Genomic DNA, 27,889 nt, shown 5'->3' with positions numbered 1-27,889 from the left:
TTAAGGGCCTGCAGGCCAAGCCCTACGAGGAGAGATTAGAGAAACTGGACCTTTTCAGCCTCCGCAAGAGAAGGTTGAGAGGCGACCTGGTGGCTGCCTATAAGTTCGTCAGGGGGGCACAGAAGGGAATTGGTGAGTATTTATTCACCAAGGCGTCCCCGGGGGTTACAAGAAATAATGGCCACAAGCTAGAAGAGAGCAGATTTAGATTGGATGTTAGGAGGAACTTCTTCACAGTTCGAGTGGCCAAGGTCTGGAACGGACTCCCAAGGGAGGTGGTGCTCTCCCTTACTCTGGGGGTATTCAAGAGAAGGTTGGATGTGTATCTAGCTGGGGTAATATAGGCCCAGCACTCTTTCCTGCTTATGCAGGGGGTCGGACTCGATGATCTATTGAGGTCCCTTCCGACCCTAGCATCTATGAATCTATTTGGATTCTAGATATGGACAGTTATAAAACTTATGTCTAAATCTACATTTAAATATTTTCCCATGTCTAGGGGCATCTTAAAAATTCAATATCATCTTGAATACAATATGTGTTTGCTCCCAATAAAACTAAAGCAGAAATGAGTCCACCAAAATGCAAGTACCATTCTCCCACTCCCAACAATCAATAAGAAAGTGTGTCCACTTCAGGTCCTGATCCCCCCCCAAAAGTTGAAGTTATTTATTTAAACAGAAGTAAAAAACAACAACAAACCCAGGTATAGAAAGAAAACATTCAGAATACTATTGATCTCTTAGCTGATCATTACTGATTCACTCAATCATACATAGAACTAAAAGTATGAGAACATAAAACAAAGCTTTACTACTGACACAATGTTTGATTACGTGGGATATTTTTATATACACTTAATACCAAGTATCTGACAACAATAAAGGAGGATAGACTTGGTCTGACGTCTTGTATGTTAACTGCTGGACAGCTTAGATAGCTACAAAGCCAGTTAAACAGCTCTTTAAATACCATTTTTTGTGTAGGGAGAAGATTCCTTGCGTAAACAGGAACTGTGGAATCTGAAACAAAAGTGACTTACAAAAATTCAAAAAGATACCAAGCCATACTCTAAATAAATAGTTCCATCTTGATGAATATATACAGAATGTCCATTATGTTAGTTATCCAAAAATGGCATATCTGTATCCATTGGTGCTGGGGCAAGTTCACATAAATAAAAGAGTGTGGCTTCACTTGCTTCTGCCTCTGTCAGGGGTTCCAGCCTTACTAATTTGCTTTGAGTTGGTTCAGGGTCCAGACTGCTCTCCAGAAACTCGTCCACTTCTTTGTCAACAGAAGACATGGATTCAGCTGCAGAGGTCCCACCTTCAACAGCTGAGCCTGGATTCCCATCAAGGAATGCAAGAAGTGGGAAGGCTGTATACTGAATGAGCTGTTTATCTACAAGGGAAAGAAAAGCAATACACAAGAATATCACTAGGTGTCTCTTAGTCCTAACTGCCACGTTTTTAATTTACCCTACATTAGCAACAAGCCATGATAATTATTTTTATATTGAAGTCTGATTTTTAAAAAACATTGCACATATACAGCTTAGGACTACCATGAGGTGAATCAAAATTCTCTGTTCGGACTTGTCTGAAAGAGCACCTTCAGTTTGTCCTCGCACCTGGTGCAACACAAGATTCCCAAGAGCAAACAGCAGATTAGTAATGTTCTGGTTATTTTTTGTCAGCATGAAACATATCAGGCAGACAGCTCATAACTAAAGTAACTGCAGCACCAGATTAGAAGCATCGTTTGGTTCAAGTTTCAGTTGAACTTCAAAACTTTTCTTGCAAAACATCTACCATAGATTGTACCAACCTGATTTGGGCTTAGAACTTTGTGCATCCTGAGAAGCAGGTGGTGCTCCATTGCTCTTTGTAGTCTCTATTCCCTTGGTCTCCAACTGAAAAAAGAAAGTCAAAACATACACCTGAGACCAGTTTTAAAATGAACTGCTGTCTAGATATAAGTAACAAAAAAGTAGAAAATGACAAGCTACCTGATTAATTATTACAATAACCCATTTCAGGGGTTTTCAACCTTTTCTAAAGGAGCATACCCCTTCTGGGTACACAGTGCAGAGTGGTGGGTGGCAGCACTCCATCCCTGCCTGCCCACTCATACCCCCTAACCTGTTTCCAAGTACCCCCGGGGGTATGCATACTCCTGGTTGACAACCCCTGACCTATGTGAAAGTTGTGGTATACTTATTACATGACTAATAGATCCTAGTCTAGAAAACAAAATGGTAATAGTTACGTGTTCCAGAACAGAAGCAAGTTCAGGGAGGATTATCTAAGCAATTGGGAAACAAATCAAGCTGTCTTGACTCTTATTCCCTCAGTTCCACTTCAATTCTAGCCTCACTTTTTCCATATATTATTCCTATTACCCCTCTGTATTTTTAGCTCTTCCAAATGGTGCTATATAGTTACTAATTTCAAGAGCATATCGCACCCCCATTCATACCAGTCACTTTCCCCTTAACTTTTGCCACTTTTTGCCTTTCCTCCTAGTCAGCAGGACAGGAATAAATAAGTTCAACTGCTGCCTTCCTACCCATGTAAGGAGAAGTATTGTTCAAATGCAAAAAAATTTAAAAGTCAGTAAGAAAACAGTTCTAGGACAGGTGGTCCATAAACTCAAATTGTGTTTCTCACAACTGCGTTTTGGACAATACCAATTGAAAACTTACTTTAGCATTACTGATATGATCTGTGGGATTCATCTGCACGGAGCTTGTAAAAAGCTGAACAAGACAAAACACATCAAAGTTTTAAAAATTCTGCACTTTGGTATGCATGAACAGTGTAAGCATGTGCCACTAGGGGGCAAAACCTGTAGTATAATTATGATAATGCCCCTAGGCCCCTTACAGATTCAGACCACCTTTTAGAAATCTGCTATAGTACCAATTTGTTAAAATATATATATTGAGAAAAGATCTGTGGAGAAGAGCTGGCTGTTGCATTTTGTGACTTCAGGGCACAGCAACATACTTTTTCAGGTTTACGTGGCAGTGTCTGTACATGCCCGGCTCAGAACGGTCAAATTAGTCAATTCCAGAAATGCCAAACTCATACTGTTTAACCGCCATGTTGTTGGTCAGCTAATTTTAAGGGAAATAAAGATAGGAAAGGACCTAAAAGAATAAAAGCGTTGGGACTGGAAACTGTGGTACAACCTATTACAAATACCACAAAGAATCCTGTTAACTCCTAACTTAAATTTTTCAGTTGAAAATGTTAACTAATACAAACTATTAACAGTTGTACTTCTGGATCACCTCCCTCTATTTGCATGCAGTTTCACCAGGACATGTATTCTCGCTACTAGCAGATTTTTAGATACCAGCCTTAAACTTAAGATTTCTATCTCCCCGCCGCCCCCTTATTCCATTCTTCTTCTCTAAGTGTGCTGTTTCTAGCACAAGCTGGAATTACTGGAAAGAAGTTCTCCATTCAAACATCTGCAAACCTCACAATGCACTGGATCCCTAGGACCTAGACCTAGACAGTCTGAGGCTCTCACAACCTCTCTCCTTCCAGAGTAGATGCAAATACACATACTGGACCATCTACTCCACAGATGAAGAGCAAGAGATAAATGCTGATCTCTTGTTCCTTTGTCTACTTTTGTCCAAGACGATGGAGGTAAAACGATGATACTAATGAACTCAACACTTCTACATAGCATAAATAATTGCAGCATTTTGAGCATGCTCTTCAGCAGTGTAGTACTTACTGTTTAAAGTTCAAGAGAAACAATAACACAGAAAATATATTTTTTTCATGCAAATATCCTTAATTATCTTGATCACTACAAAATAAAGATTAGAGGGGGACATAAAAGATACATACATCAACCAGAAGATCTGGATCTATGCTGAACTGTCGTCCTGACAACATGGCTTGGAAGTCTTCTAAACTGCAGTCAATACTGTCAAGATAATCCAAGAGTTCAACTCTAGAAGACAGAACCCCCCACAAAAAACACAACATACATTTATGCTTTGAAATGCAGCACTGAATCTACTAATGTAAGATAAATATCAAATGAGATGTACCTACAAAAGTTTTCTACAGTGATTTTTGAACTTCAGCTGCTTGGACCAGGCATATATGACCGCTACCATGACTGCTTGTAACAAATACACTAGCCTTGCCTTCCATCCAGAGAGGGTTATCAATTTGTACATGATACTCACTATTTATTTTAAACACACTCACAATGCTGCTGCTGTATCCACAATTATGAGCAGAAGGACTTTTTTTTTTTAAATGATTTCCAAATATAATTTGAAAAGTTTTAGAACTGAAAACAAGTATTGATTTTGTAGTTTATGCTATAAAAATATTGTAGGTTTTGTGGGATAAACATAATCAAATTGTTCCATGCAGGGATGAAAAATTAAGCCTACAACAATAGTTCAGAAGACAACAAAATAATTTTTGGTTCGCTCAAAATTAGATGGATAAACACAAGTTGTTCCTTTGCTATGCAACACAAAGGATACTATAGGGGCTGTCATGTTTATTATTAAACAGCAATGATAGTAGCAAAGGTTTGAGAGGGGAGCTCATTTGCAGCAGGAGGGAAAAAAATCCAGCCTTAAAAGTAATGTGAAATGTAGAAGATAAAAAGAAATGAAGGGAAACATAGGCAAGTTGTACCCTTATTTGCTACATTATGGTGTATAAGGCAGGTCTGAAAGAGTAAACACACATGTGAAATACACATTAAAAGATTCATCCAAGTTGGAAGGCAATGACCACTAGAGTAATACAATGAAAAAAAATGTCAATACAGCATTTCAGAAAGGAATTGTTTCTCTAATAGCAAGAAGAAATGTAACAAAGGCCAACTGTTACCCTTTGGATGAGAGAAACCTATTAAAAAAGTTACACATGGAGGTAAAGAAAGAGGTAACAAGAAAGGAAACATAGGTAAGACAGACTGGGCCTCTTGATATTTCTACACAGGTTTCAGATTTTTTTTTGATATTGAATTACAGAAAAATGACCTCAAACCTAATTTTAAAAGACGCCTTGCCAAATATATTTAAGCATCATTCAGTGAAAATAATTAGAAGCAACCATGTGGCAAAAAATGAAGTTAACACTTAATATTTCTTTAAGAGGAAACTACTTACTTTCCAAGAAGGTTGATATTCTGTGAAATTACTCCATTCTCACTGAGAATGGAATCCATCATTGACACTGGGTCTTCTGCAGTTAGAGTTGACTGGTTATTCAGCTGGACAGCACTTGACATGAGTGGGTTTGTACTGTCACTGACAGGACTAAGAGGATCGTTGACTGGGATAGTGACTGGTTCTGTATTTTTATCTCCTTGAATTACAGGGGCATAATCATCCTCATTATCATCTTCTACTATTACAATATCAGGAGAATGACTACAGCTGTAACACATAAGAGAAAAAAGTTACAGAAATAAAAGTGGCTACAGAACACAGGATTGCTAAAGGGTTAGACAGTATTATTCTGAAGACATTGTTAGCAGCTGTCTAGATAACCGAGTATGAACTTCGTAAGTAGTTCAGGATTGGTACCAAAATAAATGTCTGTTTGTATCAAATACCTGAAGTTTAAGAAGCAAACCTTTAATAAACTTAATGCACTAAAATATCAAGAGAGAGGTATCATAGTACATTTTGTAAGCAATAGTAAATTTTCACAACTACACATTCAGGTGCAGCTCTGAGAGAAAGAGTTTCAAGTACATGCAAGGCATTTTCCTGGGGTTAATTACACTGGAATCATTCTTTTAGAAATCTTAATTCTTATGAGCTGGAGTTAGACTGATTATATCAGTCTAGACCAGTGGTGCCTGATATTTTCCAGCCATGGCCCAATCTCTACCTACAGGGCCTAGCCAGCTGTGCAAGGCTTAGAAATTTGGAGACCTGGAAGCCGTGGCAGTGTTAATTGCCATCGCTTCTGCACTGGCAAACTTCTGGAGCCATGGGGAGACCCACGGCCAGATTACATGGCTCTAGACAAACCAACTTTACACATGACTATCTACCAACAGTATCAATTTCTGCAAGGTTGTTGCTGTTTTACTTGACCAGGAACCACAAGTAAAACTCCAGTGGTGACTATAAAGGGAAATAGACACTAAATAGCAAAACTGAACATGGCAAAAGATAAAGCTTTGTCAGGGCTGACAAGCTAAATTCCCCTTGTCAGGCAGAAGCATGCAGCCTTCATTAAGGTGAAGAACAGCATGAAGAAGATATTTGGTCCTGATGCCTTTTTAAAAACAAAAACACCCCCCCCCCCGAAAATTACCACTCAACTTAATTCCTTTATTAAGATTTGTGTTTAGGATTGTATTCATAAACATCCATTTGCCAAACATCAACTCAGTAGTTCCAATGTCAACTAATAAAACTGGATTTTAAATAAAAGTTTCATCTTCTGGTAGCTGAAAAAGCACACTGTAGATTCAGAAAAACAAATTTACGTAGCACAAAATAAGTAAAATGGAAATATGTACAGCCAGCCTTCGGACTACAGAACTGACAAAATGGATCAGTGCTGGCGACTACCATCAAAAACATTTGAGTGGAATGACCAACTTGGAGGACATTATTTATACATGATTGACATAGGTCAGCTATCATATACTAAAGGATAAAAACCTTAAAAGCTGAAGTAACTTAAACTTACTTTTAAAAGCCAAGACAAATTGAGAAAGTGTGCAGATGGTATCTTTAGAAAAGCTAAAGCTTTCAGTATTATTTTGTTTTTGCTGAACTAGCCACAGTAAAAAAGCAACTGCCCTTTATCTTCTAATACAAATGCACAGATCTGGAGGCCAGATACTTGCACAGTAAATGGCTATTGAAAGATAACCATGTACATGAATTGATATAGCTGCACTTTCCATTTAAGTCAAGGAAGCAGTCTGAATTATACAGGTTATCTGAACCGTATTATATGAGCTTAAATCTGAAAATACCTTATCTATATTGTATGATAGCAAGTTCCATCTGTACTCTAATTTATACAGATTTCTTACTTGGAAGAGTCAGAAGTGGCATCTTCGTTTGATTCAGGAGTAACTGGAGCATTTTCTTCATCACCCATGGCATTTTCTTCATCACCAATGTCCTCAGTGACATCATAAATAATTATGTCATCTGAAATCTGTTCCCTCTGTTTTAAGCCCTCAGTTCTGTTGAGTGGTACCTGAGAATTATAAACACAAATATCTAAAGGAAAACAATCTAATGAGAAAGCAGACCGAAATACTTCAGGAGTCCTAAAATGAATATGTAATCTAGAAAAAAAATACTACTCAAAATTCCAGAAAAACCCTTTGGAACATAATACATTTCAAGACTTTTTAAAATTCATACTTAAGTTTGGTAAAACTTGTTTTGAGACAAAAAATAACTTAAAGAGCTCACACCTCTAATTTTGTAGAGATTGCCTTTGTAACATTCCAAATTATCGGAATATAGGTATTAGAACACTGAAGGATCAAATTAAATAAAAATAAAACTTGGTTAGACAGTACGTTACCAGAAGGAAAACATTATCAGTGTTATGGGTTTAACGTGAAAGTAAAAAAAAAGTATAATGCATGTTTTAACAGAAGTGGGAACACTAATCCTACTCTACCATTATGAAGCTGTTCAAAAAGAACATCACTGCTTCCTTCTTGCAGCTTTCACTGGAAGTTCCTTGATTTGCCTGAGTGAACAATTACCTTTCCCCAGTAGCATCTCTCCTGCTCCAGCTTTACCTGGGCAGTAGAGCCAATTGCAGCTACTCTCAAGTCACTCTGTTCACCAATTCTGCTACAGTAAAAGCACTTTACCATCTGGAAAGCTCCATCAATTGGCATCTGTCATAGACTGCATCTGTTGTTTACAGCAGTGGATTGACGTGGCAAAAGCAAAACCGGAAGTCCCAAGTGTGGCACTTCCAGTTTTGCTGAGTCCCACCTCTTTCTCGAGGACCATGGTCCAAGGCAAAGCAGCCTGTGTGGGGCCCCCACCCTGTCCCTCCGGCACACTGATGCCAGGGAGTGAAAGCCCTGGCACACGGGACGTGGCAGGAGGCACGGTGGCCTGAACAGGCAAAGACGCCTCCAACCCGCTAGAGAACCGGCATATTTGATTAACTGGCATCCCCCATGGATGTCAGATAACAGACCTTTTACTGTACTTCTGTCTACCCTTCTATCCTTCCCTCCAGCTGGCACATGCTCAAATAAAATACTTTAAAATAAACTTACGTGATGGGCATCGTCAGCTGGTTCTTTAACAATCTGCTGAAACAGGTTTGACTTTGGAGCTCCATTGGTATTCAGAAGTAGTGGCCTAAACCAGAGAAACCAGAGTTGTGTGAAAATGCCTAAACCATGAAGAATGTTTCTGAAAGCAAGAGACAGGCCAGCAAAAAAAGGAAACTCAGCTAGCTAGTAACAGACGACTATTATTTCCAATACTGTACTTACCTCTTTCGCTTTAGACTCACTAACTGGTTACTCTGCACCAGAGTGACAATAAACTGTACAATCTACAAAAAACAAAACAAAACAGGAATATTATTATGACTAGTTGTTTCAGATTAGTGGGTAGCCAGCATGTTTAACTTTGCAACTCCTACTAATACTTCAGACAGTAGGAATGATCAGCTGTATATGGCAGCAGTAGCCAACTTCTTCTAGCTGCAAGCCAGAACGACCTACCTGGAGTCAGAAGAGGGCAGCACAAGTACCTGCAGCCAAATACTGCCGAGCCCTACATTCATAGAATCATAGAATTAGGGTCGGAAAGGACCTTGTAGATCTTCAAGTCCGACCCCCTGCCTGGGCAGGAGAAAAAGACTGGACTCAAATGAGTCCAGCTAGGTAGTCATCAATCCTCTTCTTAAAGATCCCCAGGTTAGGAGCCAGCACCACTTCCCTAGGAAGTTGGTTCCAGCTCCTAGCCACCCTAACTGTGAAGTAGTTCTTGCGGATGTCTAATCTAAATCTACTCTCTAATAATTTGTGGCCACTGTTCCTTGTCATGCCAGGGGGCGCTAGGGGAAACAGCGTCTCCCCTAAACCCTTCTGGTCCCCCCTAGTGAGTTTATAGACAGTCAACAGGTCCCCCCTCAGCCTTCTCTTGTGAAGGCTGAACAGGTTCAGGTCCTGCAGTCTTTCAATGTAGGGTCTGCCCTGTTGTCCCCAGATCATGTGGGTGGCCCTCCTCTGGACCCTCTCAATGTTGTCCACATCCCTCCTGAAGTGGGGTGCACAGAACTGGACGCAGTACTCCAGCTGTGGCCTGACCAGCATTGCATAGAGGGGGAGGATCACCTCCCTGGCTCTACTTGAGATGCACCTGTGGATGCATGACAAGGTCCGGTTAGCCCTGCCAACCGTGACCTTGCACTGTCGGCCCACGTTCATCTTGGAGTCAATAATGACTCCAACATCCCTTTCTGCCTCCATGCTCTCAAGAAGGGAGTTTCCCATTCTATAAGTGTGCTGCTGGTTTCTACTGCCTAAGTGCAGCACCCTGCACTTGTCAGTATTGAAACGCATCCTGTTTGTCAGCCCACTCCTGTAACCTATCCAGGTCTTGTTGCAGTCTTTCCCTCCCTACGAGCATGCTCACCTCACCCCAAATTTTGGTATCATCAGGGAATTTAAACAGGTTGCATTTCACCCCGTCATCCAAATCGCTGATGAAGAAATTGAACAGCACAGGCCCCAGGACTGAGCCCTGGGGGACTCCGCTGCCCACTTCCCCCCAGGTCGAATATGACCCGTCCACCACCACCCTCTGAGTACGACCTTTAAGCCAATCTGCAATCCATCTGACTGTGCAGGCATCAATGCCACAGTCGCCTAGTTTTTTAATGAAGATGGGGTGGGAGACGGTGTCAAAGGCCTTGCCGAAGTCTAGAAAGACTACGTCCACGGCAACACCTGCATCCATTGCCTTTGTGACCTGATCATAAAAGACAATCAGGTTGGTCTGACATGACCTGCCCCTAATGAAACCGTGCTGGTTGCCCTTGAGCATCATCCCTGAAGCTGGCCCATCACAGATGTGCTCCTTGAGGATCTTCTCAAAGAGTTTCCCAAGGATAGAGGTAAGACTGATGGGCCTACAGTTGCCCAGGTCCTCTCTTTTCCCTTTTTTGAAGATGGGGACCACGTTAGCTATCTTCCAGTCATCTGGCACCTGGCCCAAACACCACGAGCGCTCATAAAGCCGTGCCAAGGGCTCTGCAATAACCCTATCTAGCTCCCTCAACACCCTGGGGTGGAGAGTATCTGGACCTGCTGACTTGAACACGTCCAGCCCCTCCATAGGCTGGATCTGACACCTTAGATGTAGTATTGATCATATACAGTTTGCCTAGCATCTTTATACAAAGTCATCAAAGGAAAATAGGGCAAAGAGAATTAAGATATTCCCAGATAATGTTTGTAAAGACTGGAAGGAAGAAGACAGGCCTTTTCAGATGGGAAATGCTAAAGGAAGGAAGCTTTTTGAACCAAACCATTCTGTGTATACCGAAGACTGTGATTTGGTTAATTCCTAAAAAGAAAAGTATTCTAATGAATAAGCTGCTAGAAAATATAACTGTATGAAAATTTACTAAAAACATGCACTTATGCAGTTGGTGAAAAGTAAGATACGCTGATGTAGAAATCAAGAGTCAGGGAGTATATGATGCGTTGACAGAGGACAGTGGTACATGAAGGACATGTAACTGAACTCTATGAGGCTTATTACAAGTTTTTAAAAATACCAATTGTTAAATAAGGGGTGTAACTTGATAAATCAATTATAGTTGTTAAATCAAGCATTTACAACTGTAATTTGCTCAAACTATGTATATGAAACTACTCTGCTACTTCAGTACTAGCCTTTATTACACAGATTGCAGAACAGCAACGCAGTAAGCAAACAGAAATGTAAATAGTCCAGAAAGTAATTTTTACCTGTGGCCTAAACAGAATAAAGCTAGGGTGGTGCTACATTAGTAACGTAATTCCAATGAACCACCTAATATCCCACAAGATATTCTATCAAGTAATGCTAAACTGTTTTATCTTGCAAACACGTTCAGAAGTGAATTTTAATGCTAAATGATTACAATAAATTTACATGGTCAGAACAGCAACCAGTATCGTATAGATGAGATCCTTATCAGTATCTAAATAAGAAAAAAAACCAAAACAAAACGGGACTTTTACTATGGCTTCCATTGGTAAATGCACCATAGATGTAACACTATTTGGAGATGCATAAGCACATGCTTTATATTACTAATGAATGAGTTAACAAAGCCTTTTTTTAAATTACAAATTTCACATGAAACTTGTAAGCTGAGGTATAGTTAATACATTTGTCAATATCAGAATAGCTTTGCAGAATAGAAACATACAAAAGAAAAAAAAAACCCTTGTCAACTACAAGTCAAAGGATACAAGATGTCACATGGAAAAAAGTTTGGTGTTTAAAAAACCCCAAACTCCTGCAAATATTTTGACTCCCATAAAAGCAGCAATTATTACAAAAATAAAAGGTGTAATAAAGGCTAGTCCATATTTGCTCAAATTCATGCTCTACATTTTTAAAATATTTTTTGTAAACATGTACAAATTAAATTAGCCTTGCTTTTATTTCTTGATAAGCAGATGTGTTACAGGAAAAAACAAAGAAAGAAATCAAGGCCTTGTTTTAATATTAATCTATTTTATTAATTTCACACCTATTAGAAATATATGGATTGGCGAGGGACAGAACAAATGCTTGAGCAACAGATTTACTGCTGTTCCCCTAAAAGCAGAAACAAGATCCATCTCTAAGAGCTGGGGACTTTTTTGAGTGATGCAGTTTTTTTGTTTGATAACTTTGTACTAAACATGGCTGATTTCAAGTTTTTAATTGCATCTTAGTTTCAGTAGAATTCATGTTCCTCTGGTAAGTTTGTAATCAGTGGCCAGAAATACTAGTCTAGCATGCTTTTGGAAGCAAAAGTCAAATGCTGCTAGTGCAGAATGTACTCCATATAAAAATTCTGTTTGGGCTGGGCCACTGTAGGGCTTTCTCTAAAATGAGAATGGGACGATTCAGAACTGCCCCAAGAGAGGAAAGTCTTCTGTCCAGGGAAAGGCAGCATGGTAAAAACATATCCATGGCATCTTTCTTTGCTTTAGATTTTCACAGCCTGAGCTACAGCTCATTTTACATAGATGAAAGAGTTGTTTCATTAATTTTGAAGAAAGCTAGATTTCACACAGCCTAATATGGAAGTAGTAAGAGTAAGAACAAAAGAAGCTCGTGCACATTACAGTATTTCTGGAAGAATCTGCATGAACCTCAAATGAGGCCTTACCTTCCGAATAACCTGTTGTTGCTGCAAGTGTTTTGCTCTCAGTTCTGCTACTTCTCTCCAAAGATTTTCATTTTCCCTGTTTCAAAAGTGAACAACAAACTAGTGAATGTCTCACATCGACCTTTTTAGAAGAACAGTAAAACTCCATCATCTAACCTTAATTAGGACCAATGATGTTTACCACTATCTTTTTAAATACATTCATTTTGAACTCTGCATAAAAATACAAAATATTCAAGAACATGGCAATGTCAGGAACCTAGTATTTTCAATTTACTTAGAAATAAGTAAGAGCACTGAGTACAAAGATTTGGCAAGAGCATATGGGATAGCTAAAACTTCTAAACTGTAATGCTACAATATCTCAACTCTAATGTACTCCTAGGACTCAAGAAAAAAAAAAAACCAGTTAGATTAAGATGATTTTTTTCATATTAGTGGATCACATTTAATACATTTATGAACAGTTGGGAAATGAAAATAAAGACCAACTACAGAATGAAGTAACCCGTGTTTAAATATTTAGCAGAGATATGCCATAGGAAGCTAGAAATAAAGTAAAAAACCGAAGACCACAAACCGGTTCCATTGCAAACTGGACCAATTAACCCCACATGCAGAATATGAGACTTCATAAACACTCTGTTCCAAATTTTTATTTTGAGCAAGAAGTTTGAAAATTCAGCTCACAGAACAATTTCAAACTCTTTAATAATTGTAAAGTTGAGCAGATGTCCAGGAGCAGCAATTAAGCAAGCAACTCATATAGTGGAAGAGACCAGTAAGCCGTGTAACCAGAATTTTTATATGAACTTGTCTCAGTGAAACTTGCCTTTCCAAACCACCAAGAGAAAATATTTAAAAATTAAACCTATGCTTTTTGTTAAGACAAGTTTTATACAATATAGCTTTCTTTCTACAAAGACAAAAAAATGGCAGGGACCTCTGGCACCAATGTATTTTACCCATGGTTTGAAATTGGTCGGTTTGCCCTGTTGGCTGTTAGAATAATCTGATATTAGCACTGAGTTCCTTTGCATAGTCATATTTACCGCTTTAAGGCAGAGAGTCTGGATTCAATAGTCTCCTGTTTGATTTGCACTTTTTGAGCACTGCTTATGATTTTGGACAGATCCTCCTGGCGAATTTTGTTTTCTTCAGGTCTTGAAGAAGAAACCTTTAAGGTGGGGGGAGGAGGGAAATCTATTAACACAGTATGTAGATTGATTGCCAAGTGTTATTTCAGTGTTCATTGTTGAAAAGAAATAAGTACTTATAAAACTAGCTGAAGTTCAGAACTAGAAAACAGTATTTCCTACTGGCAGGGCAATATGTATCTTTTTAAATAATGGCCTTCCAGTAAAACACACACACACACACCCCCAGCAGAACTAAATATCTTTTTATGAATGTAATACAGCACTAGCTGTGCATGTAAGTAACAGTCTTGTGTAATAGCTAAAAAAAAAATCAAGATCTAGAAGACATGAAAACAAGCTGATAAAAAGGAATTACTATGAGAATTACTTTACTATGCAACAATTTAGTTTAAGTCTTCAGGGATGAGGAATGTATGCATGGCTTTTCAGCAGTAATAGACATGTATTCATAGACATTAGGGCTGGAAGGGACCTCATAAGATCACTGGGTCCAGCCCCCTGCCCAAGGGGCAGGAAGTCAGTTGGGGTCAAAAGATTCCAGCAAGGTAAGCATCCAAATGTTTCTTAAAAGTGCCCAGAGTAGGTGACTGCACCACCTCTGGGAGAAGTCTGTTCCAGGCCTTGGGGGCACAGACTGTAAAGACATTTTTCTTTAAGTCCAGCCTAAAATGGTCTTGCAGAAGTTTGTGACCATTGGACCTTGTCATCCCTTGGGGTGCTCTGGTGAACAGGCGTTCCCTCAGATCCTAATGCACACCCCTTATGTACTTAGAGGCTGCCACCAAGTCACCGCATTCTGTGTATGCCTGGGGCCCATTCAGGTTGTTGGCACTGTGGAGAGTAGAAACAGTTTGCCCTGCAAGGATTCATATCTAAGTAGACAGGACAGACAAATGCTAACAAACAAAAGTAAAAAAAATACACAAGCCATTTTACTTCCAGGTGGACGTAAGGCATGGGTACGTGAAGTTTTTCAATCTCTTTCAGGAAATCCTTGAGGGAGAAACAGTGGCTAGCATACCAAATACAAAGTAAACAAACAGGGAAATAAAGAAATATTTCTCTTTATTCCTTGGTTTTTGATCACTTACATTACCAGTAAAAAAAACCTGTCAGAACTAAAACTAATGTAATTGTACCCAAGCTGTACCTTTACTGAACCTACAAGACTGAGGGTAGGAACACAGAGCAGACTGTGAAGATTCTAAAACAACTAATAAATGATTTTGGTTAGCAGCTTCACAGATCACTCACTGAAGATTTGTATTTAAAATCACTGAACAGAGTTGCATGTGTGCTTAGGTTGAATGTGTGTTTACTTCTCATGACACAGTGGCAAGAGAAATTTTTTGGCAAATTAACATTAAGAATGTATGCATAAAATATGTTTAATTTGTTTTCATCTAAGAAAGTTACATAAAAACCCCAAAAGTTTTTTTTTTTTTTTAATCATTCTATTCTACTCTATACAGGTTCAGATGTAGCCTTCATCACCATTATTACTGGGTACATTTCAAGTAACATTTAGCAAATTAACTAATACTGATGCATTTATTGTCTCTCATCTTCAAAAAAAGTTCTACAAGGAGTGCTTTTAATAACTAGAATGTGAACTGTGTACTGAATTTGTATGCACAGTCAAAGTACAAGTAAGTATGCTTTGTACTTGGAATACTCATTACAGTACTGCATGCAAATTAAGCACAGATCTTCTTTGCGATTTTCTCCCCCTTTTTTGTCATTTGTTAGAATAAAATGAGAGCAATGGCAACAGTGAATTGGATTATCCTCAACATTTTAACACAGAACAGGAAGGTGACTACAATTCAGAATGATAGCACACACACGAAGTGGGGCCCTTGAAACAACACAATTCACTTCATCTTCTTTTTGCAGTAAGACCGAAAATTCCTCTGTGACTGCAGGCTTCTCCATCTGCATTCCTACCCATTCATATATGTAGGCAACAGAAGGAAATCATACTCCATAGGTCATTTTTGGTTTTTCACTCACCTTTCTTTTAATGTGTTCCAACAAGTCCTCCCGGCCTTGCTTAAAATATGGATGCTGGAACTCTACTGGGCCATCCCGTTCCAATTTCACAATGCCAGAATCAACATGAACAACTTTGCGAAAACCATCTGAAAATAAAGTTTACTATGAGAAAAGCAACACTATGAAATTTACAAATATCCTGCTTCCATACATTTGCCCATTCTTTTCCCCAGTTTTTGAAGGCCAGGTGAAAAAATTTTATGCTGCTTTTAGGTACTATTAGTCCTTTAAGAACTACATGCAAAGAGAAAGAATGCGGGGAAACTTACACATGTTTAGCTGTCTCACAAAGCTTGCCATGTTGTTGTGTTTAAAGTACTTGGGAAGGATCTCCTTTGCAAATCTTTGTTCGTCCAATACCAGAAAACTCTGGCCATTCTAGAATGAAAACATGAGCATTTAGGTTTTTAATTCTATTAAATGAAGTTACATAAGCCTAGGTAATCATTTACTTAATCATATACTGGGTTCGAAACCCGCCCCCCCAAAACAGTAACCAATAGGAATCTTTCTTTGCTGACTGTAGGGATTAACCTATCAATTTTCTGTAGCTTTTAAGCTTTCATTAGGAAAAAAAAATACATCAGGCATTGCAGTTGGAAAGAGCTTTTGGAGCATGCAATTCATAAAAACGGACAACTACTTGCATATTTATAGTTCTACAGCTGTGCGATTGCTCACAACTTTTTCAAGCAGCAGGAGAGCAAATTACCAAAATTGTTATACTTTTCCAGTTAAACTGAAAGCTGTATTTCTGTTATAAAAATGTATACAATTTTGTCACCCTCGTATATTTGTTGGGGAAAGCTCAGGAAATAAATACTAGGGATCCTCTTACTCACAGTAGCCATATGATTCTGCAAAGCAAGAAGAGCAAGTTCCTTTTTCCTTATAGCTATTACAATAGTGTAAGACCTTAAAATTCATCAGATAGCTGTCAGCTGGTATGGTATATGGAGCTGTCAAGCAGAGTTTAGAGACAGCATTTTGATATGACTCTATACACCCTCATTTCCAAACAGCTGGGTGTGACAGACAGCTGGGTGTGACACTGAACTTCTCACCAGTGTCCCAGCCTTTCAGCCTCTACAGTAAGGCATGCAATCATCCAAATCTTGGAGTGTGTTGGGAATAACTTTTTGATACAGATGGTTAGAGAGGCCAATAAGGGGGGAAGCTTTAAGTTACTGCTTGTAAACAGGGAGGAACTGGTTGTGAATGTGAAGTTGGAAGGCAACCTGGATGACAATGACCATGAAATGATACAGTTCAAGATCCTCAGGGGAGGAAGGAAGGAGAGCAGCAGAATAAAGACACTGGACTTCAGAAAAGCCAACTTGAGCAAACTCATACAGCTGATGGGCAGGATTCCTGGGGATGCAAGTCTGAGGGGTAAAGGAATCCAGGACAGCTGGCAGTACTCTAAGATCCTTTTAAAAGGCAGAGGAGCACGGCTGGATAAAAATCAACAATTAAAAAAAAGGATTTTTTTAAATTTAAAGCCTTTTTTATATTTAACTTCTTTATTTTAATGCTTTTAACCCCCCTCCTATATATAGTTTTAATTTAAGATATGTTAAAGCTCAAATATATCATTATAGAATAGGGATTGTAACTTCTAATTATATGTTATATGAGATAATATTGCTAGATAGACTAAGAATGAAATTGAACAGTGTGCAAAAAGTCTAGGGGTAAACATAGTTAACCTGAGCCGGGTAAACATAGTTAACTTGAGCCTTGATGTGTGGAGCAATGTTCACAATGATTCAGTTATATGTGCTTGTGTGACAACAGAAGGGACTGTCTACCTTACAGAAACAAGCTGATACATCAGGAAATGTGCACACAGCAGAATACATACAAGTAGCAGCAGGAAAAGCTATAACTGTGAAGAAAAATTAAAAGTCTGCAGCTTTGTCAGAGACAATGCTGTAAATGTATCAGTGAGAAAAAAAAATCTAGAAGCTGAAGAAAGCACCAAGCTAATAACATATGGCTGCAGCACTCATTTGATGCACCTCTTAGCCAAAGACTTCAGTGCTCCAGAAATAAAGGCTGATGTTGTTGAAATTGCAAAGTATTTCTCCTAACAATCACTTTGCAGCAACTGCTCTGAAGAAAGCAGGGGGAACCAAACTAATTCTCCCACAAGACGTGAGATGGAACTCAGTAGTGGAATTGTTTGAGTGATATACTGAGAACTGGCCTAATCTGATGACAATTTGCGAACAAAATTGTGACAAATAGATGGAACTGTCATAGCCAAAGTTCTCAACTTTGGGCTAAAAAAGAAATGTAGAACGTACGCTGACTATTCTGAAGCCTATTTCTGTAGCTATGAACGAAGTGCAGGGAAATCGCTGTTTTATCGCCGATGATGTTAAAAATTGTAAGGAACTGAGTGAGACCGTGAAAAGAGAAATAAGCAAAGACAAAGTTAAATTACAGGCATTAAAAATCCAATGGATCAAGCACCATCTCCAGTTCATTTTCTTGCCAATATTCTCAATACTGGGTACTAGGGTCAATCTTTAACTGCTGAAGAAGAGGAGTTGGCTATGACATGGGCATCCAGCAATCATCCCTCTGTAATACCAACTACAATACATTTCAGGGCTAAGGGTGAACCGTTCAAGAAATATATGTTTGCTAATGAGGTTTTAAAGAAAGTCACACCAAGGAACTGATGGAAGTTACTTAAGCACCTGGATCCAGAGACTATTAAAGTGATAATCCAGCTTTTAGCAGCAGTAGCTTCTTCTGCAGGTATAGAAAGAAGATTTTGTTCCTTTGGACTAATTCACTCTAAGTTGAGAAATCACTTGGGATCTGAAAAAGCAGGAAAACTCGTCTTTCTTTTGCAATCTATGAATAAACAGGCAGAGGAAGGTGAATACTGAGTTTGCTACATAACCCAGTATTTTAAGTTTCTCATATTGACCTGGCTGAAATAATTTATTAAATTTTTGTTAAAAACACATTTCTTAACTTTTAGTTATGTAAATTCAAAAATACGCATGCTTGTTGTGTTAAAACAATTATACTTGTTGTTGAAGGAAAATATCCAAAATACATAATCTTGTTGTTTTAAATAAAACAACTTAAATTTCATAATTCAGTTTTGTGATATAACTGCAAATTTAAAATGCCTGAAAAATAGATTTGAAAAATATATCAAAATAAATCATTGCTTTAAAATGTATAAAGTGTACCTTCTAAAAATAAAATCTACATCTATTTTTGAGTTCTAACTAATATGTATTAAGGTTATATCAAACAACAAAAATACACCATTTGTAGAAAACAATGATTAAATCAAGGCTTCCTGACCAGTGATTTAAATCAATTTGATTTAAATCAAACCCACCCTTGTCCTGATGCGATGGGAGAATGGAAAGCGTAACAGGAGGCCAGCCTGGCTAGACAGGGGTCTCTCCAATGAGCCAAAACTCAGAAAAAAATCCTATAAAAGGTGGAAGCCTGGCCATAAAAAAGGGTACAAAAGTATCATATAGGCATGCAGGAAGAAAATGAGAGTCCCAGGCCACTAGCAGTTTGAGATGCAAGTGGCCAGGGACATAAAAGGCAAAAAAAGTAGGAGTGCACTGACAGAGATTTTTGGGGCCAATATCGATTTGATTTCCAATACACAGCCCAGCAGCTTGAAGAGCTGCATCCAGCTGTGTGCTGTGGTGGAAGGGGAGGGGGACAGGAAGGGGCAGATAGAGGCCTCTGTGGCGAAGGAGGGAGTGGGACTCAGGCTGGGGCAGCCGGGGCTCCCACTGCTGTGTGCGCCCCCTGGATGTGCAAGTGGTGGAGGGCAGGCTGAGGCCAAGACTATGCCAGGATCTTCCTGGAGGGGGCTGAGCTGGGCTGTGCTCCTCACTGCCAATCCTTGTGCTCTTCTAAATGCAAGCATGGATTCATCATGAGCAAGTCATTCCTGAACAACATGATTTCCTTCCATGATTAAAAAAACATTATGTGGATGAATGATGAGCAGTGGATGTGATATACTTTGACTATGGCAAGGCTTTTGACAACATCTCCCAGGACATCCATAATTAGTTAAGGATATATAGACAAGACAGAATTACTGTAAATAACTGGCTGGATCATCATGCTCAAGGAGCAGTCATTAACATTGAGCTGGGAGTAGCTAGCAACCTAAGTTCCTGAGGGATCTGTTTTCGGTCCAAAATCTTCATAAACGATTTTGATTCAGTCACCCTTAGCAAGTTTAGAACAGGCTACCTCAAAAGGCAGCATGAACAGACACTTGGCAGGATCATCTCGGATTAAACCATCTCAGCCTTGAGGAGGAGGCTACAGTAGATGATCTTGTGAGGTCCCTTCCAGCCCTACTTCTCTATGATCCAGGGTAATTTCAAATGACTGGGTACATCCGATTAGTTTGCCTTTGCATCCAGTCAGTTTACCTTAAACTTAGTATGTAGGCCACCATCCTTGATACGTGCCAATGATGGCATTCCATCAACCTGTAATCCTCTTCAGACAGACTGGGAGTCTCACCTGCCTCTCCTCCCAAAAAAGCCTTCAAAGTAATCCTCCAAATTTAAAAGGGAAAACTGGGAGCATCATTTGAACATTCCTGGCAAACAGCCTTGCTCCGATGAATCATACATGGCTTCTTAGAATAGAATCTGCATCAGATGAACCAACAAACAGTTCACCATTTGAGGAGATGTAGGGCTAGAGTTCAGGGCACGGGTGTCCAGCTGGTGGCCAGTGGGCATGCAGCCCACAGGTGATTAGTATATGCCCCCCCACCCATAGCTCTGGCTGTAATAGCAGCTGAAATCTCCAGGCTCTCCCCTTCCTCCTCTGGCTACTGCTTCCTGCCTTCACCCCAGCAGGCAGGACACTGCAGCAGCACAGGTTGCTGAGGGTAAGTCTGGGGCTCTGCCTGGGGCAGGAGGAAAAGTTGGGCTCTGTGCGTCAGGGGCATTGTGTCCAAATGATGCTGTGGCTGGAGGGAATACACGGGATGGGACAGGGGCTGAGCTCAGGCCCATGCCTGCATTGGCATGCATTGCAGTATGTGGGAGTGTGCTAGCATGCCCACATGATGCAGCAGTACCCTTGCTGGCATTACCCCTAGGGGCTTAGAAGTTAGCCAGCCAAGCTTAGGACATGACAAAGTAATCTTAGCCAGTGATCCAGAGCTGGAATGGTGCCTAAGGACCTGCATAGTCAAGAGCAGACCACAGGGATGACACAGAGAGAATGGCCAAAAAGTAGATGTGTTGTTGGGGGCAGGGAGAGGAAGAGAAGAAAATGTAATTGGTGAACTAAAGAGACTAATCATGAAGGAAGCAGTTAAAGCTGACAGGTATGAAGGAGAATGGTGGTTTACTACAGTGGATGCAATTAATACTTAAATAAATTTCTGAAGTCCTGATGTTAATTCACAGTTGTAGGGTAGTTTCCATTAAAGTCAGCAAGCCACTTCTTGCACATACTTCAGTGAACTATTGGCAGTTGTAGTTCACAGCATACTAATGAAAAATGTACAAGCAGCCCAGATTTTCAACTTAAGTTTTAACATCAAAAGTAGTCTACACTACACAAGATTTTAACATCTTGAAAAAATTGTGGCAACATTTGTCTATAAATCACTGTTCCTATACTGTATCAATGGAAAGCGTTAGAATCCTAAGTGATGAATTCTGTTTAAAAAGTATATACAGTAAAGGCTGTGTTATCCAGCACTTTACCATACGGGATTGCTCTATTAATCGGCATGTCACAGACGGCAATACAAATCTTCCTTCACATATCCGGAAAAGTTCTGATAGCCATCCGGCATCTTGCCGCGCGCTTCTCATAGATCTGTCGTTTATGGAAGCTTCAGGACGCTGCTGCTAGCAACACCACTCGGCAGTCTCAACTGTAAACATCTGCCATTGTGACCGTGTCATGCTTTTGCTGTATCGTGACGTTATCCTTGAATATTTCACCCATCCTGCAACTATGGCTACCAATACTCCATCAACAAGCAGAGGACAAAAGCAAAACCAAAAGTATAACTCTCAGATAACCGGCATATTTGATTAACCAGGACCCCCCTCCCCCCCAAATTTCCCATGGATGCCAGATAACAGAGTTTTTACTGTAGTTTCTTCTACTGCTGCATTAAGGGGAATATTTATTTACTGCAATTCAAAATAAATGTTACTGCTGTAATAATTTAAAGACTAAGGCTCAATAAATAAAAGTCCCAAAGACTTTTTTGGGCTCTGAAAAAGTAAAACCATTTAAACAACAGTTCTGGTTGCTTTTCAATTTTGACTATTAATTTCTGCCTTCACAAACTGTCCTGGAGTTTCAAATAAGTGAGACATTAATGTACAGTTAACTCAAAACAGCTGCTATGCATCCACCTGAGATGGAAGTCTTCCACTCAATGGTGTAGAGTAGTGGTTCCCAACCTTTTTTTGCTGACACCCTAAATTGGCCACCAACAGTACCTCCCAAGCTCGTGCCACAGGGGTTGCTGGAAGCTGTGGCAGCGAGGGCGCTGCCATTGCCCACTTTGTGTGCGGTGGCCCCGCCCACCTGCTGCTCACAGGTTGTGCACGTGAGTATGTGTGTGGGCAGGCCCTTCACGACCCTAATTTGGGTCACAGCCCAAGGCTGGAAACCAAGAATGTAGAGATTGGCTGTTAAGGCATTTGGAATCCTCCTAGATAAAGGGTCTAACAAATTTCAGGTGTCAAAAAAGCAATTAAGTTGCAATTACAAGCCCTAAAATACCCAAAAGCTAGAAAACGTTGAACATTCAAATGAAGTCTTTAGAGACATTATTCAAAAGGCAAAAGAAAGACTATTAAAAAGCAAAGCAATGCTTAATTTAGCTTGGGTTGGACCTCTTGGACTCCTGTTTCTCTTTAAAAGAATTATGAGTGATTCAATTAATAGGAGTAGCTAAATATTTAGTAAGAAATGTTTAAGAAAAAAGCATATTAAAAATATAGCTGAATCACTGTCTACAGTATTTTTCTACAAACAGATCTCACGTCTAAGTGAAAGCTGTCATCTCACTGCTTTACAGAAAGGGCATGCATGCATAACTAACAGAACTAGAAGAACAGCTTCGTGTAAAGCAACACCGAAAGATTTCTAAGCAGTACCCAGATCATTTAAAATATCTGCCTGATATTTGGTCTAGCATTTTTGAAATGGAAAATATAGGGAACAGAACACTTAAAATACCTTCTATCAAAAGAAAGGCATTGCTTAATTACATGGAAAAATTAATATATGACAGCTTCTTGAAAAAGGTTATTTTTCCATTGAAAGGTTTTCTTAAAATATATTATTTCATAATGAGACAGTGCAAATTAAATATCATCTTTAATACACTGCACTTTGACATCAAAGAAGAAAGCAGTATGAAAGGGAATCAGATTGTGTGAAAGGACCTGAATTTTATACCTACCTAAAATTCTGATTAAACTTGGGCAAATTCTTTTATGATCAATATTTTATCTGCTGCAAATGTGTTTGTTTGACCCAATTGAAAGTTTGAGCCTAAAATGGTAATTTTTTTCCAAAACAGACTCACAAAACATAATGGGAGAAGTCATGTTATATTCTAAAGCCCAAGATATTTGCCTAGGATGCAAGACCCAGCTACAAACCCCTCTTGTACTTGAGAGAACTTAAACCCACTTCTCACCCCTCGGGGTACACTGATATATTGATTAGCTATTGGATTGGCACTGATAAAAAGAAAAATGATGTCATCAGCTATAGTCTTTGTTGTTGTTATTGTAGGTGATAATTATGCCCGCATGCCCAAAGCACCCTGGTGAGTGTAGTTTAGTCCCTGTGCCCTAACACCAACCCAAGCCCACAGCAGACTACAGGTCCCGGCAAGCAGTGGGAGCAGTCACAGGGCTCCATGCTCAGCAACAAAGGGACCATTACCAGGTCCTGCTGCCACTGCCATGGCAATGCACACGTGCAGCAGGGGCCCGAGTGCTGGGGCTGTCACAGAGACACGGGCTCATGGGCAGGGCAAGGCACCGCATGAGGGATAGTCTGCACCATCACGTACTGGGCACCTTTGCAAAAGCAGCTTTTCCACGGTGGCTGCAGGAGGTCAGCTGGGCAGGGCCAGCCAGCACTGAGCCAGAGACAGTGAGGGCCAAAGCAGGCAGGGGGAATGCGTGTGTACATTATAAATGCAAAACAAACAAACAAACAAAAGGTTTAATGTCAGTAGTTTAAAAATGCCTTGCACTATTAACAAATATAGGTTATTGGATCGGCATCAGCCGATAGGGTTGGTTAATCATTGACTATCGGTATTGGCCAAGAAAATCTTTTATCAGTGCACTCCTACTCACCTACCATGCAAGTGACCTACCTACTATGGTATAGGGCAGGGGTGACAAACCTGTGGCAGAATGGGGAGGAGGAGGGAAAGAAGCGGCAGATAGGGTAGGGTGCATAAAGCAGAGCAACAGATTTAGCAGAAAAGGGAAGCAGACTGGCACTGTTGGCGCTAAACTTGTTATAGGGCATTCAAAGTGGGTCACTTTCACTCTGTCCCACTGAAGCAGTTCTACTTTGTACAAACTATTATTCACTGCAGCAGAGAGCAAGAATGATTCTTTAGGCTAGGGGCAAAGGCATTCACTTGGGAGATAGAACCATTGGGGGTTACAGTCCTTGCTCCAATTATTATGTATTTTATACAAAACAGAAAGATCCAACTGTAAGTATTAAGAGACATACACCAAATGGTCGGGACACAAATCTGCCCGATTCAGGACAAGAATTTGAACCAAAGTCTCCATCATTTTCCAGGTGAGTGCCCAAGCCAGAAGACAATAAACAGATACCCTCCCTCTCATGTTGAATATCAAATTTCCATAAACACAGCTGAAAGCACCCAACCCCAGAATAGCCTGTGGAAGTTAGGGCACTGCTCCATCAAGGGAGGATTCAAGTCTGCTCAGGCAGAATATGGATATGAACTTGAGGCTACCATATCTCAGGCTCAACAGTTAGTTTTGTGAATGGTAGTTAAGTCTAGTTTTTTACTGTCACTTTTTTTCTATTGTTCAAAGAATACATGGAACAGATATCACGCATTGGTTCAATATGAAAAGAAATTTGTGAGGAACACCATAAATCTTTTACTTCATGTTGACCTGTACTATTCTTTTTTGTTCAGGCACTGAAAAGGGTGTATTCATTTAGACCTACTCCTGATGCACTGTAACCACAGAAAAAATCAACTGTACTCTCATCTTTCAAGGACTTAAATGTGAGTAGTCCCTCAAATATAGGTGGAGTAATTTGAGTTAAGCAAATATGTACCTGCTTACATGACTGGTAGGTACTCTATGAGTTAGTATACCATAAATGGAAATATCTACCCACCTTTTAAAGTAACCCACGCCCTACATATTAGAAATGCCATACAAATATAAAACATTTTTATAAAGCCTAATAACTAAGAATACAGTTGCTCCTCCCTCCCTCTAGAATAGCTGAAATGCTTTACAGTAGGAGCCACAGACTCATGCATATTCCTGAAACAGGCCATCCTTTTCATTCCATCAACCCCAGCATGTCCACTGTGCAAGAAGACCTGTTCCAAGTGGTCACCCCTGAACATAAACCATCTGCCATTAAAGCAGTGTTTCTAAACCTTTCAGACTCCAGGTACCTCCTGTTTAGACTCAAGGTATCCCAGGGATAATGCCAATGCTTAGTTTTCACTCATTTTTAACTATGGAAAAATACAGAAAGTGTTCTTCTGTTGCAAAGAACCCAAAAAGCCCACAGATGGGCAGAATCATTTTAACACTGGGATTCCTGATTGAAATTTCTGCATTTACTTGTGAATCGTGTTTTTACACCTACCAGTACCAACATAGCCTGGCACCCTGCAAAGGATCTTGAGGCAGCCCAGGCTGCCACAGATGCTGAAACATGGCATTAAACCATTAGGGTAATAAAGCCAGACTGGCAGGGTGGCTTTGACCAATTGTTATGGCAAAGTCAGGTGAGGTACTGACCTCAGAGACTAGGAAAGACCAGAAGCAGGAACACAATACTTCACTGTTGCCTTGACAGACTATCCATGCCTGCTTCATCCAGCCACTGCCAAGAAAGATGACTCGGGAGGTAGGGCAACCACACAACAGATGCTAGAGAATGAATATACATGCATTCCCTACCTTAACACATGTTCAAATTAAAGCGGGTAACAAATGAGTACAAGTGCACAAGCATAAATGGCCTGCCTCATGTTCAAATTAAATTTGGATAAAAACCAGCTACAGTTGCTACACATGCTCAAGCACTAACTTTGCAGATGGTTGCCTCTCTTTATAGCCAAATAGTCATTTCTGTCCTGAGATTATTACTTTGCAGTATCTGGCCTACATTTATTATGCGTTTCACCAGTGAATTGCATGATACATGCAATACGTGCCAGGGGCCTGTGCATATGTGCCCTGCCACTCATTTAATTAAAGCTAGTAATGAATGAGAAAGAGCAAGCGTGAGTGAAAGTGAGCGCATGTGTGTATGCATGTATGTGTTGGTGTGGGTGGGCAGGATGGGATGGGGCAGGGTGGGCCCTCCCACACATTTGTATCAAAGTAGGTAGAGTATAAGTGCATGAGTGAGAGTGCCCTGCCTCATGTTCAAATTAAACTGGGATAGAAACCAGCTACGGAGTTGCTACACATACTCATGCACTAACTTTACCGTTGGCTGCCTCTCTTCTCTTTACCGCCAAACACATTCATTTCTATCATGTGATAATTACTTTGCAGGCGTGTTGGGTCTACATTTATTGCATGATACATGTAATGTGTTAGGGGCCTGCGCATATGTGCCCTACCACACATTCAGATTACAGCTGGCAGTGAATGAGAGAGAAAAAGCAAGTGCGAGTGTGCATGTGTTGGTGTGGGCAGACCCTCCTACACACTCAAATTAAAGCATTTAGCAATTGACTACAAGTGCATAAGTGTGAATGAAACCAGCTAGAGTTGGAACACATTCTCAAGCACTAACTTTGCAGTTGGCTACCTCGCTTTAAAACTAAAGAGTCATTTCTGTCCTGTGATTATTACTTTGCAGCTATGTCTGGTCTGTTTCACCAGCGAATTGTGCAATACATGGCAACATGTGCCAGGGCCTACCCTGCCGCACATTCAAATGAAAGCTGGTAATAAATGAAAGAAAGAAAGAGCAAGCATGTGCACCTATGTGAGTGTGTGTGGGGGGTGTGGGCAGGCTCTCCCACATGTTCAAATTAATGAATAAAAAAAAAAGAAAAAGCAAGCATGAGCCTATGTGTGTTGGCCCAGATGTCTCCTCCCATACATTCAAATGAACGCTGGACAGAAACCTGATACAGAGGTGCTACATCTGGTGTGCAAGTGAGTGGGTGCAGCAGGCCACCTAGGTTTACATACCCCTGTGCACGTCGGGGCATGCGCGCTCCTGCGTGGTATGCCCGTGTGTGAGCGACCAGTGGGTGGTGCAGAAGGCTCAAGCACAGCCCCCTCCCACACTCGCTCAGGCCCCCGCCCCGGCCCGAGGGGGCGGGAACAAGATGGCGGCAGGCGGGAGACATCCCCGAAGGGGGCGTGGCCACTCGGCGGCTCCGTCACTGCCGGAGGGAGGAGGGGGCGCTCCGAGGGGGAGGGGGCTCCGCTCGCGCCCCCCGGAGGCGCGTGGGGGGAGGGGTTACCTGGCTCCACGTGATGAGCTGGTTGCTGGGGGCCTCCCCGACCAGCGCCCACAGCTTGCTGAGGAAGGCCGGGACCCCCGCGCTGGCGGCGGGCGACGGCGGCGGAGGCGGCGCCGACGGCTGCTGCTTCATTGTCGCTCCCAACCCGCCGGACCGCGCTGCACGCATGCGCACCTGCCGCCGTCGCCGTCGCCGCCGCCGCCGCCGCATGCGCACCAGCGCCCACCTCCTCCCTGCGCAGGCTTTACTCCACCCCCCACCTCCCCGCACTTGACGTCAGGCATCCGCGCGCCCCACCCTGGCGTCTTCCACGCTGAGCCGGCGCGCACGCGCCCAACGTCCGAGCCTGTGGGCTGTGCTGCGAACTCTCCTTGTTCTCCCCCCTCCCCCACCCGACGTTCTATGGAAATAAGGAGGCCGCCTCATCAGCCAACCCGGAGCAGTTCTCTGCCAGGAGCGAATGAGGGAGCAGCAGCAGCAGAGGGGGCGGGGCAGAGCTTGAGGCTGATGGGGCTGCCCCGCCCTGC

At 40.9% G+C, this 27,889-nt stretch overlaps 1 protein-coding gene across 4 annotated transcripts; it reads right to left on the bottom strand.

Moving 5' to 3' along the window:
• Positions 1 to 637: 637 nt before the first annotated feature.
• On the bottom strand, positions 638 to 27,587 carry HSF2 (heat shock transcription factor 2). Of its 4 annotated transcripts, none has more exons than XM_090038847.1 (13): positions 27,363 to 27,587; positions 15,880 to 15,988; positions 15,569 to 15,696; positions 13,448 to 13,572; positions 12,396 to 12,471; positions 8,506 to 8,567; positions 8,284 to 8,368; positions 7,060 to 7,229; positions 5,165 to 5,434; positions 3,873 to 3,978; positions 2,708 to 2,761; positions 1,831 to 1,915; positions 638 to 1,404 (listed from the first exon to the last, which is right to left on the bottom strand). In XM_090038847.1, the coding sequence occupies exons 1-13, from the start codon at positions 27,570 to 27,572 to the stop codon at positions 1,121 to 1,123; spliced, it is 1,764 nt and encodes a 587-aa protein (XP_089894973.1). In that variant the 5' UTR covers positions 27,573 to 27,587; the 3' UTR covers positions 638 to 1,120. The 4 variants fall into 4 exon arrangements, with proteins under 4 accessions (XP_089894973.1, XP_089894982.1, XP_089894990.1 ...); XM_090038856.1 differs by having other exon boundaries at positions 3,873 to 3,951; positions 27,363 to 27,577; XM_090038864.1 differs by lacking the exon at positions 2,708 to 2,761 and having other exon boundaries at positions 27,363 to 27,580.
• Between the last annotated feature and the right edge of the window lie 302 nt (positions 27,588 to 27,889).

Source organism: Crocodylus siamensis, chromosome 1, assembly GCF_052110815.1.
Source record: "Crocodylus siamensis isolate JL-2025a chromosome 1, ASM5211081v1, whole genome shotgun sequence".
NCBI lineage: Eukaryota > Metazoa > Chordata > Crocodylia > Crocodylidae > Crocodylus > Crocodylus siamensis.
Note: the sequence above shows the minus strand (reverse complement) of the source record. Positions and strands in the feature narration are given on the sequence as shown.